The following is a 17,697-nucleotide window of genomic DNA, read 5'->3' as shown; positions in this document are numbered from 1 at the left end:
AAAAAAAATGCGTCGCTGCAGCATTAAGGGATGCGGCAGTAGAAAATCGGAAATCAGCCGAATGTTACATAGCAAAGGCATGTGTCATTTTTCTAACTATAAACATACCCAAATATCTCATGTAATTAGATTCATTTAAGTGGTTTATTTCTTAGAATTTTGCTTTGGTAACTTTAGATTGTCTGTTTGTTAGTATATTTTGATGATTGTTGATAACGATTATTTTGAGATAGTGTTGTTCTAGAAAGCAGACATATTATCGATATTCTGTTAATAAAACAATTCACTGCGAGATTTTTATTATTTAATTATTATTATTTTTAAATTTCACCTACAAATGAAAAAAGAAAGAAAGAATGGTTGGAAATTATAGGACTGCCGAACACAAGCATTGGATCAAATACCATCTCCATTTGTTTGCTCCACTTTGAAGTAACTAGATTACATGATAATGCAATTCCATCGTTACATTTATTGGTAAATAACTTTATATTTAATTTTGATTAAAATGACTCATTACTTGCCTAGTAATAATAGCCTAGTATTAATCGTACTTTGATTACAGTAAACTACACAAAATTGCAAACATAAAACACAGTAACAACAGTTTCAACATTCAAGCCATACATTTGCATGTCGATATTGACTTATCTATGATTATGGTACAACACTAAATCCGCCATTTGTGGTGGACATTTTTGGTTTAGGTAGGTACGTTTATTCCGTAGGTAGGGCAGCTTATTTCCTTTGTTTTTTTCTATCTTCTAAGAGGCCAACAAACAGAATGATAAACTTAAAACGCTAATTACATGATATTGTCAAATCTATCGCCATCTTTGATTTTTTTTGTATCGGGATAACCGGGAAACCGCGGGTATTTCCCCTGCTAAACAGCAGCTGAACTGCCTCCCCCAAAGATTTCCAGACTAGCCGATTGGACGCGACGTGCATTCATCGGTTACCCGCCACCCTTATCAGTCATCCGTCCTTCTAGTAGGGGGCCGTCCCACTGAACGCCTACCAGTTTGTGGTCTCCATTTGAAAACCTTTCTGGCCCAACGGCCGTCAGTTCTACGAGCTATGTGCCGTGCCCACTGCCACTTCAACTTGCTAATACTTTTAAGCCTTGACTTTCGCTCTTCTACGGATCTCACTTATAACTAATAAAATATTGTAGTCGATTTACGGCTTGGAATTACCTATCAGAAGTCCGAAAGAACATTTGCCCAAAATAAACTTGGCTCGAATTTTTACAATCCCAAACATTGACTTACAAATAAATGGACGACGGGTCTAATACAAAAACCACGAAAAAAATGTCCCAAGTCAACCTATTCGAAATTTAAATTGTTATGTCATCGCAGTATCGCGCTGTCAGTAGAACAAATGAAGACTAAAGCGGAGTGTCGCGCTCTGTATACGATTTTAGCGCCTTACAAGTGCGGACACTTTTTAGCGCGGACCCGACGTCCATATAATTGTAAGTCAATGATCCCAAAAGTATTTTTTTAAGTATATTACAAAATAAGCCTACGCTAACTTAATCTTTACTTTGTGATAAGCAACCAAAATTCTCTGAAATAATATTGTTGTTTTTATTAATGTATTACAAAAATATTCTTTTAAAAACTTTTTTATTTTCTTCCTGGAAGCTTTTTAAAAAGTACATTGGTTTAATTACACTGATATACATGACAAAGCCGAATCTCTTAAATTTTTACAGCTTACTGATGAACGTTGGCTTGGGCAAAACTGAAAAAAAAAAACAAAATAAAATGTTATAATCTTAGATATAATGCTTCTTCTACCGAGTGTTACGTCATTATCGACAAGAGCATAGTTATGTTGCCTCTATTAATATGTACATACCAGGCGAAATTATAACCAAATCTCTATAATGTTTACGTGAATTACAAGAAAAGATTGCACAGACAATATTATAAACAGAAATACATTTGTTATAATTATTAATACAAAGATCGAACACTCTCACTCTCACACGGAATTTTTTCTGAGTGTTTTTTCTGAGTGTTCGATCTTTGTATTAATAATTATAACAAACTAGTGGAGTGAATTCACAAAAAATAATTGAATATCAATTCAATAAAAATTTAATAAATACATTTGATACTTCTTGAAGCAATACTAAGGTGTGGCGCGAGATAATTATGTTGCTGACTGAGATCATTGTTTTATATCACATAGTTTTCAAAATGCCGCCATTTTTTAAAAACATATATGACAAATGCATAAGAAGTTCCTAATATGAATACCAAAGAGTTCTTGTTTAAATTCTTCCGGGCTAAGAAAGTTTCTGTTTTGCCGTCGTAATCATACATTCATAAGCAAAACGTACAGTATGTAATTATGAACTGAAATGTGTAACACTAATATGATGATGAGGGTATAGTACCAGCAAATGGGTGTTTCAACCGACTTGGAAAAAGGAGGAGGTTCTTAAATCGTTTTTGACGAACCCCGTGGTCGAGTGACTCGCATACTAGATTTCATTGTGTCGCCATCTTCGAGGTCCCGGGTTCGATGTAGAAAAAACTAACTTTAATATAATTATTATCTTGAGTTTGAGTGTTTGTGGTGCCGTCGCTGTTTCTGATTTCCATAACACAAGTGCTTTACTTACTTCGAGATCAACGTATGCCATATTTTCTGATATACTCGGACGTTTGTGAACCGATTGTTATGATTCTTTTTTTTTGAAAGGAGAGCAGCTACTTCAGTATTGGTCTCATTTTATTTTGAAGATATTCTAAGGGTAGTGCAAGGTATTCTAGGGGATAAATCAGGTGTATTGGATTTCAATCATTTTCCGTTAAAAAAATTTCCAATAAATCTTGGCAAATTGTTGTAATTCCACAAACTATTATAATAAAAATGAAATGTTTTATTTGTTCATTTTACATGGCATAATTCAGGGGCTGATGTTTCTTTTTAGGCTTGGTAGGACCTGCATCAGGAAGCACCGCTCTTCTATAATAGTAATAGGCATATATTGCTCTTATGTTATTTAAACATTTTGAACGAAACTACTTCAGTTTCTAAACTGGTGTTCAACAACAACTACCAAAAATTTAAGTTAATACATCAACTTTTAACTTTTCAGACTAAAAATAAATTAATCTATGTGTCAGTTTGGGTGAGTGTGTGTGTGTGTGTGTGTGTGTGTGTGTGTGTGTGCAAATATAGCAAAAAGAGATTAAGAACGTTTCGAGAATAATATCGTTAATCTAACTAAAACCTATGTAAAGATGTTTTGAGAATTTATATATCTTATTTCGTTTCGGAAATATAAAATCCAACAACGGTCGATCTGACATCTACAGCGAAGAAGACCGAACGAAATGTAGTATGTCCTGAAAACAAGGACTCTATCATATAGATCTTTGTTCTACAGATGAGTCGGTATGTGTTGGTTGAACAATTCAAGTTGTTTTTTTTTATAAAAGAGGTATAATTATTTAATGTCAAAAAACTGAAGCCGGAGTAATCGCATAACATTCACATAAAAAATACAGTAGAATTGCATACCTCCTCCTTTTTTTGAAATCGGTTAAAAATGCGAATCGAACTTGTTTTTTAATTGATAATGCAATCAGAAGATATCTAAACGCAATCACAATACTATTTCACTTTAATAAGAATTTTACCGCAAGAAAGTGTGTCATGAAGCAGTATCGCACCCTCGTAAGTTCGCATATATCGGGACCACCATAATTTAAAGGATTGCCAAGTATACACTTTGCAAGAACAGGCTCCGAAACCTTGGTCATTAGTGAAAACACATCTTTGAATTTTTTAGACATCATTTCCCTGTTTAAGTGACCTTCCGTGTTGATGTAACCCAAGTGCTCACCCAGACACATATCCATTTTGCACTGAAATTAAATTATTTTATTAATATATTTATAGTATACAGGGTGGAAATTTGTAATGCCACATGGAGGGAAAGTACTCTAAATACTGGAGATAGAAATTTTTACTTAAAGGAAACATTCCTTTATTTTTTAAAAGAAATAAAACTGCATTCATTGATTTTCGAAAATTTCTAGCAACATGCGGGAATCGAACCCGCTTTAATCTGAAAACAAAATGCACCCTGCACTTTTATTGCATCGATCGATAGGGTTAATTATAAGAACAACGTCTCTCTCACAAAATTGGTTAATTAAATGAAAAAAAAAAACCATGAAATCTTAACGTATTTTAATAAAACGAAAAAAATGGTAATCTAACTAATGAGTTGCTCGAAATCGAGGATAAACTCTAATAACTTACATGTCGAAAACATACCGTAACTTTCCAATTTTTATAAACAAACATGTTTTCCTGGGAATACTTATATAATAAATAATTAGTGTCAATTCAACTAAAAGCCTCCTAATAACAAAGGTTCATACCGCATCACCTTCATCCTTCGCACACGTGTGAAGGGGCTCCTTTCGGATTGAAGTGTACACAGTAAAGTAACCTGTGCATCTCCGTTTATAGCAAAAAATTGACTTAAATACCAATTACAGCTCTAATGACTAAATCGTTCTCATTCATGTAAAGCAATCTATCTAAATAAGTATTAAGTAATTGTTTTATAAATTTTATTGTGCATCAATTAGACAAAGGGAACTTTAAAATCACTTTAAAAATGTATCCATAATATCGTTGTTGTCGCTCTCATTCTTGTCTACATTTAAGGCAAATAGTTACTTTAAGCCAAGCATTTACTTGAAATATAACAATTAGATGGTGATAGTGGTGGTGATGACGGTGGCAACGATGATGATGGTGGTGATGATGACCATGATTGTGATGGTGATGTGAATGGTAATGATGCTGATGATAATGGTGATCATGATGATGATGCTGATGATGATATATTGATGTACAACAAAGCTTATATAACATTAACAAAATACTTATTTAGATTTATTAATTAATTACATATAGGTAGATAGATGGTCTTACATGGATGAGAAGGATTTTGGCACAAGAAGTTATATTAAAATATTTGTTATATGTTAAATGTTGTTAAATATTCTTTTGTGAACGATAAAATGTGTGTTGTAATAATAATTTCCCATTGCTGTGCCGTCTTTTTCATTTATGTTTATGAGAAAATCATTCGTGTTACTGCAATCTCATTCGTGTGACCGAAAATATCGTTTTTTGTTGTATTTAACTTAAATATTTCTGTGATTTTATAATTATTGATATTGCTTGAACTTATTTGTAAGTTTAGGACGTTAAAACCAGAAGAAAAAAGGGTTTTACAAAAATCACTCAAAAAGTGCCATTGAAATTCAAAAGTGAAATTCACCCTAGTAGATCTGCGAGCAACGTATGTGATATTGTCTAATAAATTTATACTTATTATAAATAAAGTATAAGCAAATAAAGTATGTCTATATATGTATGTATGTATTGCATACTTGTTACCCAATTTGCTTTGTATTTTAATACAGTTAATCGTTATTTTTAATATGAACTATTATATTTGTAACATGGTATTGTATCGTACTAGCTTTTAATAAGAACTGTTATTAGTAATATGGTACCATACTTTTCTTTTTTTTAGTTCTTAGGTTTTCACGATGTTTGTTTAAAAAACGAATATACGCCATTTTGAAACCGAAATTTCATTTTCAGTATGTTGTATTCTACTGGCTGTTGCAAAAAGGTTCGCCTACAGTCGTACTGATAAAAAAATAAAAAACTTAATGCCGAATGTAGCACGATTAGCATTAGTAGAGCTCCTTGTGAAAGAGTTCATCCAGGGAAGTACTATCTACCAGGCCTATTTCTGCCGCCAAGCAGTTATTGCGTTCCGGTTTTGAAGGGTAAGGGTGCTGGTGTAATTGCAGGCACATGGGACTTGGCAACTTATGTCTCTTGATGACGGGCGCGGTGTCACTGCAATTGTTATATAAAAAAAAAAAAAAAAAAAAAGGTCGGTCACCACCAGGCATACAACTTGTTCGTCCCGTCACTCGATATTATAAAAAAAATAATTGAAATTATTAAAAAAACATAAGATGTAAATATCTCGGCGGCCAAACGATATGCACTATTGTTGATAGTGATAAAGGTTTATTACACATCAGCGGTTGCAAATGCGTATGCTGATTTTATGTATTTAAAAAAATCGAGTATATAACCAGAAATAGAGAGGAAATGTCATTTAATTTGTTTGAAAACTATTCTGCCATATCAATACTGTGACAACTGCGCTCCGATTGGCTAGCCCGAGTTCGAAACAACAGACCGGTGTCGTCAATGAGTGTCGTCAACTGTTTCAATTCATACGACCAGTTGACTTGAGCTTTGCTATAATGGACGAAAATTGCAAAATTACATATTTAATATTTCATTACCGATGAAATGTTATTACATTTGTTTTGTAATTAGACGTTTTGCTGTTTTTCTCACACCACCGAATAGAACAGCACGGCATTGTTAGAGATATTATCTTTATTACAATAAATACGAAATATTTTTTGGAATATACGGAGACGTACGCGCAGATCAGTAGTTGGCCTGTCTATATTTCAGTGAAAACGGGAGTTGATATTTATAACAGCTGTATCGCTAATGTGTTACCAGGAATATATGGCACTTATTTCGTCTCTATTACTGGTTATATACTCGATGATCCTCACTGAATCTATCTACATGAAAAAGCTTTACATTTCTTGCTATTGTAATAAAATATTATTTCAATGTTTTTGTGACATTTATTAACAAAAGAATCAATCTGCTCAGTTTCATCGTTGTAGAATTTTATCGAAGTTATATTCTAAAAACAACAGTTATTGAGCTCACAAAAATTTAAATATTTAGATATCTGTGGTTTTGCTGCTTTTTCGGCTAACAGTCTTTCTGAAAGTTTTGTAAATTATTCCAGCGTGCCCTTTAGGTCATGTCACGACTTAAACATCCTCAATGAATATCAGCATCGATGAATGCTGATTATCCGCGGATGCGGAAGCGATATTCGCAATGACTCTGACCATGACCCTGGCTATGACCCTGGTCTGCAGTGTGGGCGCTACGGCAGATGATTGAATAAACTGAACAAATTCAAACGACACCGGCGCCATATGCTCTGGACCTTACCCAGTTGGAGTTGTTAGTAGTTGTCCTTACATTTGAACTATAAATCACTCCGACTAATATTTATGTATTACACAATGTATGCGATGTCCTCGGCACATTGGTTTGTACTGTGGGCCCTGGATGGGAAAGCCCCGGGTTCGATTTCCAGTAAGACCAATTTGAGAAATGAACTTTTCTACAGTTTCGGGTACTGCTCCTGCATCTGGAAATTCCCTAGTTTGCGACCAGGTGATTGGCGTGGTATCCTAAACCAGTTGGACAACATAGAGAAATAACAAAGCTGTTATACATACGCCAAGTGAATATTTAAATGTAGTAAAGCATTCGATCAGTGATCCTAAATTTTCCATTGCATCTATGTTTACTGTGCTATAGTCACAACATTCTGTGTAAGGTTCCTGAAATAGAATGTAATAATGGATTAAATATTCTTTATTGAACATAACATTACAGAGAATTAATCTTTATTAGGAAGCCAATCGGCAGACTTCCATGCAGCCTTAGGATGCATCCAATGCTTGTGTAGAACTGCAGCCGCGCGATTACAAATTTTCATACAATACTGCAAAAGTGGCGCGTGCGTGTCACGACTGTGGTGCTGCAGTGTTTCTAAGCATACTAAGAAAATTTGTGCAGCACCCTGTAGCTGCACGACTACTGCACGTGACGACAGATGCAAAAGTGGTGCAACCAAAGAATGTCTTCATTAATACACTACATAATAAGTACTGTATGTACCGTCATAACTTTAGCAACATTTGTAACAATAGTTCCAATGTTTACCACCAGATGCCATTGGCAAAGAAACCGCAATTTCTGAATCGCGGTGTTAAGATTTTCCTTAATGTAATGAATGACCTGTCACTAGTATTTTGTCTGAAATTTGATTTGGTCTATTCTTCTCCTTGTCTATTGTTATAGTTGATTGATTCAACGATTGCATTTGCAACGATTTCTACGGTTATCCTCATTACTAAGGAAGCATTTGGAACTCGCGCCCATCTTCCGGGACAAGTTACGAGAGCACATTAGAGTCAGTGTCTTTTTGTAAGATTTGCTCTCATCGGGATTTGTCGCGGACTCTGCGCCGCGCTTGAATGAAACCAACGGGACGAAACCCTTTTATTGGACACACTTGTAAGCCTATTGTAAGCTTCTGTACAATAAACCAAGTCTTCTTCAATAAATTTAATCGTTTGATTCCTGGACGTAGTAAAGCTCGCCGAGCAAGCCTCTACTACCCTTTACACCTACTCGTACTACAGTACTAGTAAATGAATGTGGATAATATTGATTCCAGCTGGCAGAAAAAGCCGATGTGTCACTATTTTTATTTTTTTCCGAAGTGAATAAGGCATGAAGTTACCGCAAGAGATATATTGTTAATTTCATTTCTTTTATAGTCGATACAACCTCAGCTCGTATAAAAGTTTTTCACGTACTAATATGGTTTATTTTGCTTGGGTCGAGCGACAGGGACACTGACTTTATTTCAGAATTATTTTTTTTACAAACGAAATTATAGCCATTTGAAAAACGTATATCGTATCCTATACGTATTCTGTTTAATTCAGTTGATATAAAAAAGCCCATATGTAAAGCACCTATTGAATTTTCGGTATCGGCAGTTTTCTTGTAAATTTTCGACGTAAGTTTGTGTTTTTTTCTATCGCGAAACTTTTTAGGAATCGTGTTGAATGTGAAACCGCTCTGTCAACTAACGGCGGCAGTGCCAAACTTATGATAATATGCATTATCTTACGATAACCATTATTATTTTTCAAATGAGATATAACAGTATTTAATTCCTACGAGAAATAAATGAAGGAATAGCACTTTAGAGTTAAGGAAGTGATCCTTGACACGTTAACTGAAGGAATCACGTGAAGGCGATTGTCGAATAGATTCAGGAAGGGCAATTCCACAGATCACAGATACGGTAACAAAGTTGGAATAAAAGTCGTAGGTATGAGAGAGCGTGGTTAGTAATAGAAATATGAGTAATCATAATCAATCATATCAATTCCCTTGGTGGCCACTTGATTAGTATTATGGGCGATGGACGAGGAGGAGGTAGACGTACTTTTCTAAATTGGTTCTTGCTTGATGTACTGGGGTAATTAATTTTGTTGGTCTACGGGGAATTCTTCACTTTGTGACCAAATGTAATTGTGGTTCCCTCCCTTCCCAAGCCCTTTTTTTCGATCATCTTTTAGGTCGAAAAAAAGGAACGAAACTTTTATAGAAAAAGCAGTACCACAGTTGAATGATGATAACCAGGGAAAGAGAATTATAAAAGACATACGGGAAGCGTACGGGAGGTGACTACTCCTACTATGTAAAACGAAATCTAAATGATAATTAATATTGGATTATTGTACACTCTGAGCATTATTTCTTGACATTTATGTAAATATACTTTGTTTAATACCGATCTCTGATCACAATAGGCGCACTATAAGTTTCCGGAACTGGCCACTTACATAAACAATATTTAAAAAGTAATTACAACATTTGAAAATGGACCTCTTTGGCTGTAGAATACAGTTTGTTCCATCTGACTGTCACTTGTTTTTACATTGTGGCGTCATTTTAGAAATTGGTAGACAACCAATGTTAATCCTTGTAATATTATTCAAATATTAACCATGTACATTGGGGGCACTATAAGTTTCCGTTGTGGCGTCATTTTACAAATTGGATGTCTATATCCTATAACTCGTGAAAATTTTCGTAGTATGATTTGCTACGACTTTAAGTGTAATTTAACAGCTCATCAGAGCTTTGCTCGGCTTCAAACTGCTTTTGGCGATGAATGGTTTGCAGAATTCAAACGCGGTCGTGTGAATCTTAGTTACGAATTTCGTGATGGTCCCTCGTCCACTGCTGTGAACAACAAAAATATCGATGCTGTGCGCCGTATGTTCAAAACAGACAGGCATGTGACATACCGTGAGGTTTGGGCATCTTTAGGCATAGGCATGAGTCAAGTACAATCAATGCTACACGAACATTTGGGTGTGAAAAAGGTGTGCACTCGATGGATCCCACACAATTTGGCTGAGGCTCAAAAAACGGATCGCGTCACTTGGTGCAATGCCATGCTTACCAGATTCAACGAAGGGGCGTCAAATTTGACGTAGAACTATAATTAATAACTATAAATCTATATTTCGTCACCTGTTACTATAGGTGACGAAATATAGATTTATAGTTACTATCCCAAAACAAAGCAGCAATCGAGCGTATGGATCTTTAGAGATGAGCCGAAACCAACCAAAGTGGCGCACGTGCAAAGTGCCTCTAAGCGGATGATTGCTTCTTTTTTTAATAAAACTGGACACGTGGCTACTGTTGCTTTGGAGGATCGTTGTACCGTGAATAGAGATTGGTACACGACCATTTGTTTGCTGGAAGTTATTGACAAACTCCGTAAAAATAACCATAAACGCCGTATCATCTTGCACCACGATAATGCCAGTTCTCACACGGCCAGACAGACAAATGAATTATTGAAGGTGAACAACGTTTACCTTATGAGCCATCCCACGTACAGTCCCGACTTGATACCTTGTGACTTTTATTTATTTCCAAAAATTAAGAACCAGTTACACGGTCAACGAATTTCGTCACCCGAAGAGGCTGTCGAAGAGTATGAAAAATATGTTTCAGAGATTGTCACGGAGGAGTGGCATAAATATTTTAAAAATTGGTTCATTCGTATGAAAAAGTACATTAACAAACGGAGAATATTTTGAGAAACAATAAATTCATTTCTGACCATTTATAGTATTTTTTTCTTATTCATTCCGGAAACTTATAGTGCGCCCTACGTACGACATTTTGAAGGGATAAAGAGCTATGTAATGAAACGAATAAAATTGTATTTATTTATTCAAGTTAAGAATATACATTTATATACATAAAAAATATGGGAATGTTAGAGTATTCTACAGTAAGGTGAGTGAGTGATATAGTATGTAGATGAGGATAGGAGAAGATGGAGGTATGAAGTTGGAGGCCTCGGCCCTTAATGATGGAGAATGAAGTCAGAGGACCAGAAAGCAGTGATTCACTGCTTTCTATATGCCTGACCTGATAGTCAGCGAGCCTGGTGATGAGACAGCGGTTGTAGTCCAACAGCAAGTTGCACTCGGACATGGAGGAGCAACCGAAGTCGACGTTCACTTTGATGTAGATATCAAAGTGAACGTCGGCTTCGGTTGCTCCTGTGACGCGTCACATGTATGTAAGCATTCGACACTCGTGTGGCGAAGGTAAAGAATACAGTTCATGTAGGTAGAACGAAGAGATGGAGATGATAAGGGGTCCCTGGTTTCACACTACACAATACGTATTCAAGCATAATTAATAGAACTAATTTTTTACTAATAATTATATAAAAAAATTGAACCAATTAAAATTTAGTACTTACGTACCGTATTATACAATAAATCACAGCTATCAGCACGTGCCTATAAAAAATAACAGATATTAATGGTCACATTTCATCTTTGACCCAAAGGTTTGAAACTGTGGATCATCTTAAACTTGGATCAACAAATGTGAGCACCACTATAAACTATGATAAAGCATGATTGACTCATTAAGAGAAACTGTATAGTTATGTTGTTTACCAACCGATGGCAGATGTGAATAAAATATAACCTTTCTAAATTTTTAAGCGTAGGAATATTAAAAATAACAAGGGGTTAACTCGTACAACAGGCTTACCTAGTATGACAGTTTATCTATGAACTTTTTGTGTTTGTTTTTTGCATAAATATAAATAGTAGAAAAAACAAATTGAAAACTGGATATTGTGAGTTGGATGACATTTCTGGAATTGGTGATTACTCCACATAACTTGAAGATCCGCTTGTTCAACCAATGTTTCCTGCCCACCATGACATTCGGTGATGAAGGCTCACATAAAAAACTGTGTACACAGAGAGCTATGGAACGTGGCATGGATAGAAATTGAGTTCCAATTTCCAAAGACGAGCTAAGGTCCTAGACATCGTATAACGAAGCTGTAATGGAAATAGATACGACATATTCCAAGACGTGGTGATGACAGATTCAGTACAGCCACAACTCAATGTTAAACAAGAAGTGATTACACAAACATGGAACGTCCTTCGGCAAGATGAAGAAGAAAAGTCACACGCCGTAGATGGGTGAGACCAGCGCAAGAACGAAGCTATTGTCATAATGAGTGCAACATTGATGTCATTGTAGCTAAAGGTATATTCACGCAATAACTTACTGCAGCATCTCGTTCCCACCAAGTGTTGCACGTACTACTGGGCCGGCACTTTAATTTTCTGCTGGCAAATACGCATGCCCTGTTTGGAGTTCAACTCGTGCAAAGGCAGCACAACTGGTTGTTTTAAACTGAACCCGGTAATATTGCTGTACCCACCACAATACTTCTTATCATAAACGTGATTGACATTTTTAGAGAAATTTAGTTAAGGGTAGATACCTCCTATATAGTAGACTACCTCAGTTCGAATTCAAATTTTTCCCGTATTAATACGGTTGAACAAAAAAAGCAGTGTCGCTGATGCTCGATCCATCGAGGGTCATGGACACTGGCTTTAGTTCAGAATTTAATTTTTTATAAAAGAAATTAAAGCCATTTAAAAAATGTATCTCGTATACTACACGCGTTCTATTTAGTTCAGTTAATATAAAAAAAAATTGGCTTATGTAAAGTACGTAATGAATGCAGCGGTTTTCTTGTAACATTTCGAGGTAAGTTTGTGTTTTTTTCTATCGCGAAAATTTTTAGAAATTGTGTTTTGACACCGTACAGTAATCAATGTATATTTTCAATTTTACTATATATTCCAAAGTGGTCGATTTAACACTTATTCATTGTTATGCGGCACCAACCAAAGCCTTGTGTGGTTTAATCGTCTCCAAATGACATATCTGAAATCATTGTAAGGAGACCTACAAGCGGTTCTTTTTTAATATCTTATTTAGTTTCAAACAACATATCGCAAATAACATTTAAAAAAAAAAAAATATTCCAATTTCAATTTCAATTAATTGTTTATTGAATATCACATTACAAATTTAAAATGGAACATTGATACGTGACGCCCTGTAAGGGCGACATCTGAGGGCTAAATTCATAAATCACACTATTTAATTATATTAAATTATTACATTCCAATATAACATCATAACATTAAATTATTGTATCACATTATTTCATTGCATTGTTCTTAATTAGTAATGGAAAAGATACTTTATGCAATACATTAATTTCAATAATTATTAATGAGAGATGTTGAAGTATTTTTATTTGTATTATTATTGTTATTTGTCATCATGTGTATCATCAAAAAATTCATGTAAGTCATAATAACATTTATTAACAAGAAATGCCTTTATCGAAAGTTACCAAAATGGAAATGCGTTAGTTATGAGCTGTGATCGGAACTAAGGAAGTTAATCTAGCTGAACTAAGGAATGATCCACATCATTCTTTCCCTCTATAAATCCTGGGACTTCCCGGAACTGATTACATTTGAATATGCGTGTCATTTATTGAAATGTACTCAATTATTATTTAATATTACGTATTTGCTACGAATTATTGTTTCAAAAAATAATATTAAAAATCGGTCGTGTTTCTATAGGTGCTTACGTACGAGTATTTAAATAGTTTTACCCTTTGAATAATAAACACGAGACAACATACATTTTGGAATGTTTAGAAAATAAACAGTAAAAAAAGAAATTTTATACGCATTGGTGAAGAAATGGGTATGTCCCTACTAAGAAATCGTTCATAATTTGGGTAAATTAACTCCCTGAATTCCGACCACTGGTTCTGAGATATGGCAAAGAGGGCAGATTAGTATAGTGTGCTATGCCATTGATATGACAAGAAGATCGTCGCTAAATAGCAAGTGAGATTGTTGACACACGTGTGACTATTTTCCATTACACAAATCGACTAATCCGAAGAACAGTGTCCGATAGAATACGTACGTTACGAGAATAATATCCTTATTCAAACTAAGGCCTAAGTAAAGGTGTTTTGAAAATTTATATATCTTAATTCGTTTCGGAAATACAAAATCGAACAACGGTCGATCTGACATCCAAAGCGAAGAAGAACGACCGAAATGAACTATGCCCTGCGAACAAGTAGTGTTGTACATAGGTCCTCTACGGATGAGTCGAAATAATTTTTTTTTTTATTCTAATGTAAGTGTGCATTTGACCTCTATCTCACGTGATGGAAAGTGACGATGAGGTTGACGATGGAGCATGCACACCTAGATAATGCCTATTCGCTCTCACCTTGAAAAGGTCCAAGTTATAACGTTCAGGGAACAAGTCTGCAGGCAGTGAATTCCACTCTATAGCCGTTCGCCATATAAATGTGGAAGCGTAACGCTTCGTGCGAATCTTTGGAATATCCACAACATAGAGGTGGAAGCCAAGCCTACGCCTAGTTCCCCGACGATGGAAAGGGAAAGGCGGAATTAAATCGTGTAATTCCATCGCACTCTCCGTGATATATCCTGTAAAATACCAATAAGCAGGCAACTTTACGGCGGTGTTCAAGGCTCTGCAGCTTCGCCTCTACTAATTCCGAGTCACCTATAAGGCTCTTGGCACGCTTGTCAATCGAAACCAAGGTGGCCAGTTGATATATAGCAGTGCCATCCCAAAGGTGGCAACAGTACTCCATACACGACCGGACTTGTGCTTGATACAGCTGAAGCAACTGTCCCGGTGTGAAGTAACGCCTCACCCTGGAAAGTATGCCAAGCTTCCTGGCTGCATTTTTGGCCATGGATTCAATATATCTGCCGAAGTTCAGATTGGACGACAGGTCCATTCCAAGTAGCTAGAGACGGTCGGCTATTGGTATGGATATATCACGAAAAGTCGGAGTCAGCTCAAAGGGACTCCGTTTAGTGGAGAATAGACACGCCTGCGTTTTGGTAGCGTTAAATTTGACAAGATTGGCATCACCCCAATCGGAGACTGCCTTGAGCGTCAAATCTAAACGGCTCTCTAAATCTAAAAGTAAAAATGATAACTCTAATTCTTTCACCACAGTAAATTTTAATATGCCGCAATCGTTAGGAAATGTTTAATATGATCGCTTACCGCTTTCTCCTCCTCGCCGTTTGGGCTATTGTTCTATAAAACCAAAAATCTATATTAAATTATAATTACACATAAAAGTGTTTAGTATAACAATGGCATGGGACTATGTGCTAAGAAATTCTAGAAACAGGTATCTACTCTTGCTCTCCGTCCGACATCCGTCTAAAGAAATTACTGTCAAATAAGTAATAGTCGACCAAATTAAAAAAAATGTCAAGTATGATGCTTCATTCGGATCCTGCGTATCAAATATTGACCATGATAAAATCATTTTCTGAACAAATATTCATATCAATAGATGGCATTGTGTGTTGCAGACTAATTTATAATTTAACGCTTGCTGATATGAGTAGATGGCGCTAATCCTAAACAAAATAAAAGAATAGCCGGCAGTATCCATAAACATTATTACAATAAGCGCCATCTAGTTGATTTCTTTGTTATCATTAGAAATCAAAGTAGCTTTGATAATTTGGACGTAGTTAAACAAAAAGGATCCAATGCACATCTCACTTTCGAGATATGGCAGTTTGATGTTTAAAAATGTTTCTCACTCTTGTTTTATTTTTAACCGACTTCAAAAAGGAGGAGGTTCTCGATTCGACTATATGTTTTTTTACGCGATAACTCTTCAAAGCGTTCGGGAACCGATTTTGATATTTTTTTTTGTTGGAAATAGGGTACCTTAAATGTGGTTTCATTTAAATTTAAAGAAAATATTCTACCTCTAAGGGTGGCAAACTAGGGGATGAATGACTTTTGTTTGAGGTCAGTTTTTGTAAGTACTTTGTACTGTTTTTTCAAAACTTAAAATGTTATGTAATTCCACAGATATTTATTTATGTTTATACGTTGGATGTTTTTTCTGATCTAAGAGGTTAGACTTTAGGAACCGTTTGGTACATATAAATCGTTTGTTGATAATTTTGTGGATTGGATCCTTTTTGCTTAACTACGTCCAATTACAGTTCGTCAAAGTAAAACAAATTAGTTACGTAGACGCCACATGTGGTGTACCAATAGGTACTAATTAAACAACTACGATGTCTTGTATCACGAATAGGAGTTCTTTTGAGTTGTTGGTCCATGGTAGTAATCTAGTGAATTGCCTTGAAACGTCACGACGCTTCCCTTCAGCTTTCTGCCGGGATTACCGTCGTTCACCCTGTATCTTAGGTGGTTCTTAGGAACGGATACAGGGCGATCAATTTGTTTGTATCAAAATTTACTACAATTTTCAATAGTCTTACCATGTTATGCCACATGTAATATGTCAATGAACCAAAAGCAATGGCTGCGGCGGCTGCCAGGAAAAATATCTTGTTCATTTTGCCCTGCACACGAAACACACATATAGTTAATCTTATAATTTCTACCAGATGAGATAAAGATGAGTGACTTACTCAGAAATTTCCAATCCGAACTGAATGCAAGTACTTGTCGATTTATTTCGATCGCAGTATTTAAAAAAGTCATTTTAAATTTCGAACTGTTTGGTTACAAATATACGAGAAAAAGAAATCATAACAAATTAAATTTATTTTAATTATTGTAATTACAACTCAAATTCCAAAGACAGTAATTTCAGCGTCAAGAATCGATAAATATATTGTTTTTCACCTCACTACCTCGGAAAATCTTTCTTTCTCATTAGAAATTTGCGTGCAAAAGTATTTTTTTCAGGCTAGCGTGGAAAATGTCTTAGAGATTCGAACTTGACGATGGACTGTGGTGCACCTAACTTTTTCTTTTGATGAAAAAAAAACATAATGACACGTTCAACTACACGATTGTCGTACATTATTAATGTAATATAAATCCGTTGGTATATTTTATTCTTTTTAATGTTGACATTAAATTGACAACGATAAGTAATTTCGTTTATTAAAACTGATTTGTTACAGTCCAACTGTTTTTCATACATCTACCATTTTCCTCACTATAGTGGGGTAAAAAGTTGTGTGTTTCGCTGGGCAGCAAAGTTTTGCGCCTCGTGTCTAGAAACCCTGGCTGCGCTCAAAATTCTTAGACTCCTTCGCTTGGTCAGGTTTCAATACAAGCTTTCGTGTCAGACAACAACTTCGCAGCCTTGTATAATAAGTAATTATTATGCTATTATTACTACATAGTTGTGAAAATCGAGTTCTAATAATGCTTGCCTTCTATTTCTTCTTACGTCTCCATTCTAAGGCCTGCACAACTGAATCTATTCAGTTAATTTTCAGTTTGCTGATAATTACTACATAAAAAGGTAAAATCTGTCCGGTTTAATTACAGACAATTACATGCCTTATGACGTAATTTGTCACAGAGGCCAATAGTACCATTATTTTTCATCGTTCAAACGTGATTGCTTCTATAAGGTCAAACAATATTAATGTTTTATATTTATTGAATATCATAATGTTTTTACAGCGTTGGTGTATT

At 35.3% G+C, this 17,697-nt stretch overlaps 1 protein-coding gene across 1 annotated transcript; it reads right to left on the bottom strand.

The window, feature by feature from the left end:
• Nucleotides 1-1,536: 1,536 nt before the first annotated feature.
• LOC113226401 lies at nt 1,537-17,465 on the bottom strand. Its single transcript, XM_026459016.1, has 7 exons — nt 17,430-17,465; nt 16,521-16,604; nt 15,271-15,303; nt 11,565-11,600; nt 7,419-7,523; nt 3,666-3,893; nt 1,537-1,752 (listed from the first exon to the last, which is right to left on the bottom strand). The coding sequence occupies exons 2-7, from the start codon at nt 16,596-16,598 to the stop codon at nt 1,678-1,680; spliced, it is 555 nt and encodes a 184-aa protein (XP_026314801.1). The 5' UTR covers nt 16,599-16,604; nt 17,430-17,465; the 3' UTR covers nt 1,537-1,677.
• Nucleotides 17,466-17,697: the final 232 nt, after the last annotated feature.

This window comes from Hyposmocoma kahamanoa, unplaced genomic scaffold, assembly GCF_003589595.1.
Source record: "Hyposmocoma kahamanoa isolate Upper Pololo Valley unplaced genomic scaffold, ASM358959v1 190, whole genome shotgun sequence".
Lineage (NCBI taxonomy): Eukaryota > Metazoa > Arthropoda > Insecta > Lepidoptera > Cosmopterigidae > Hyposmocoma > Hyposmocoma kahamanoa.
Note: the sequence above shows the minus strand (reverse complement) of the source record. Positions and strands in the feature narration are given on the sequence as shown.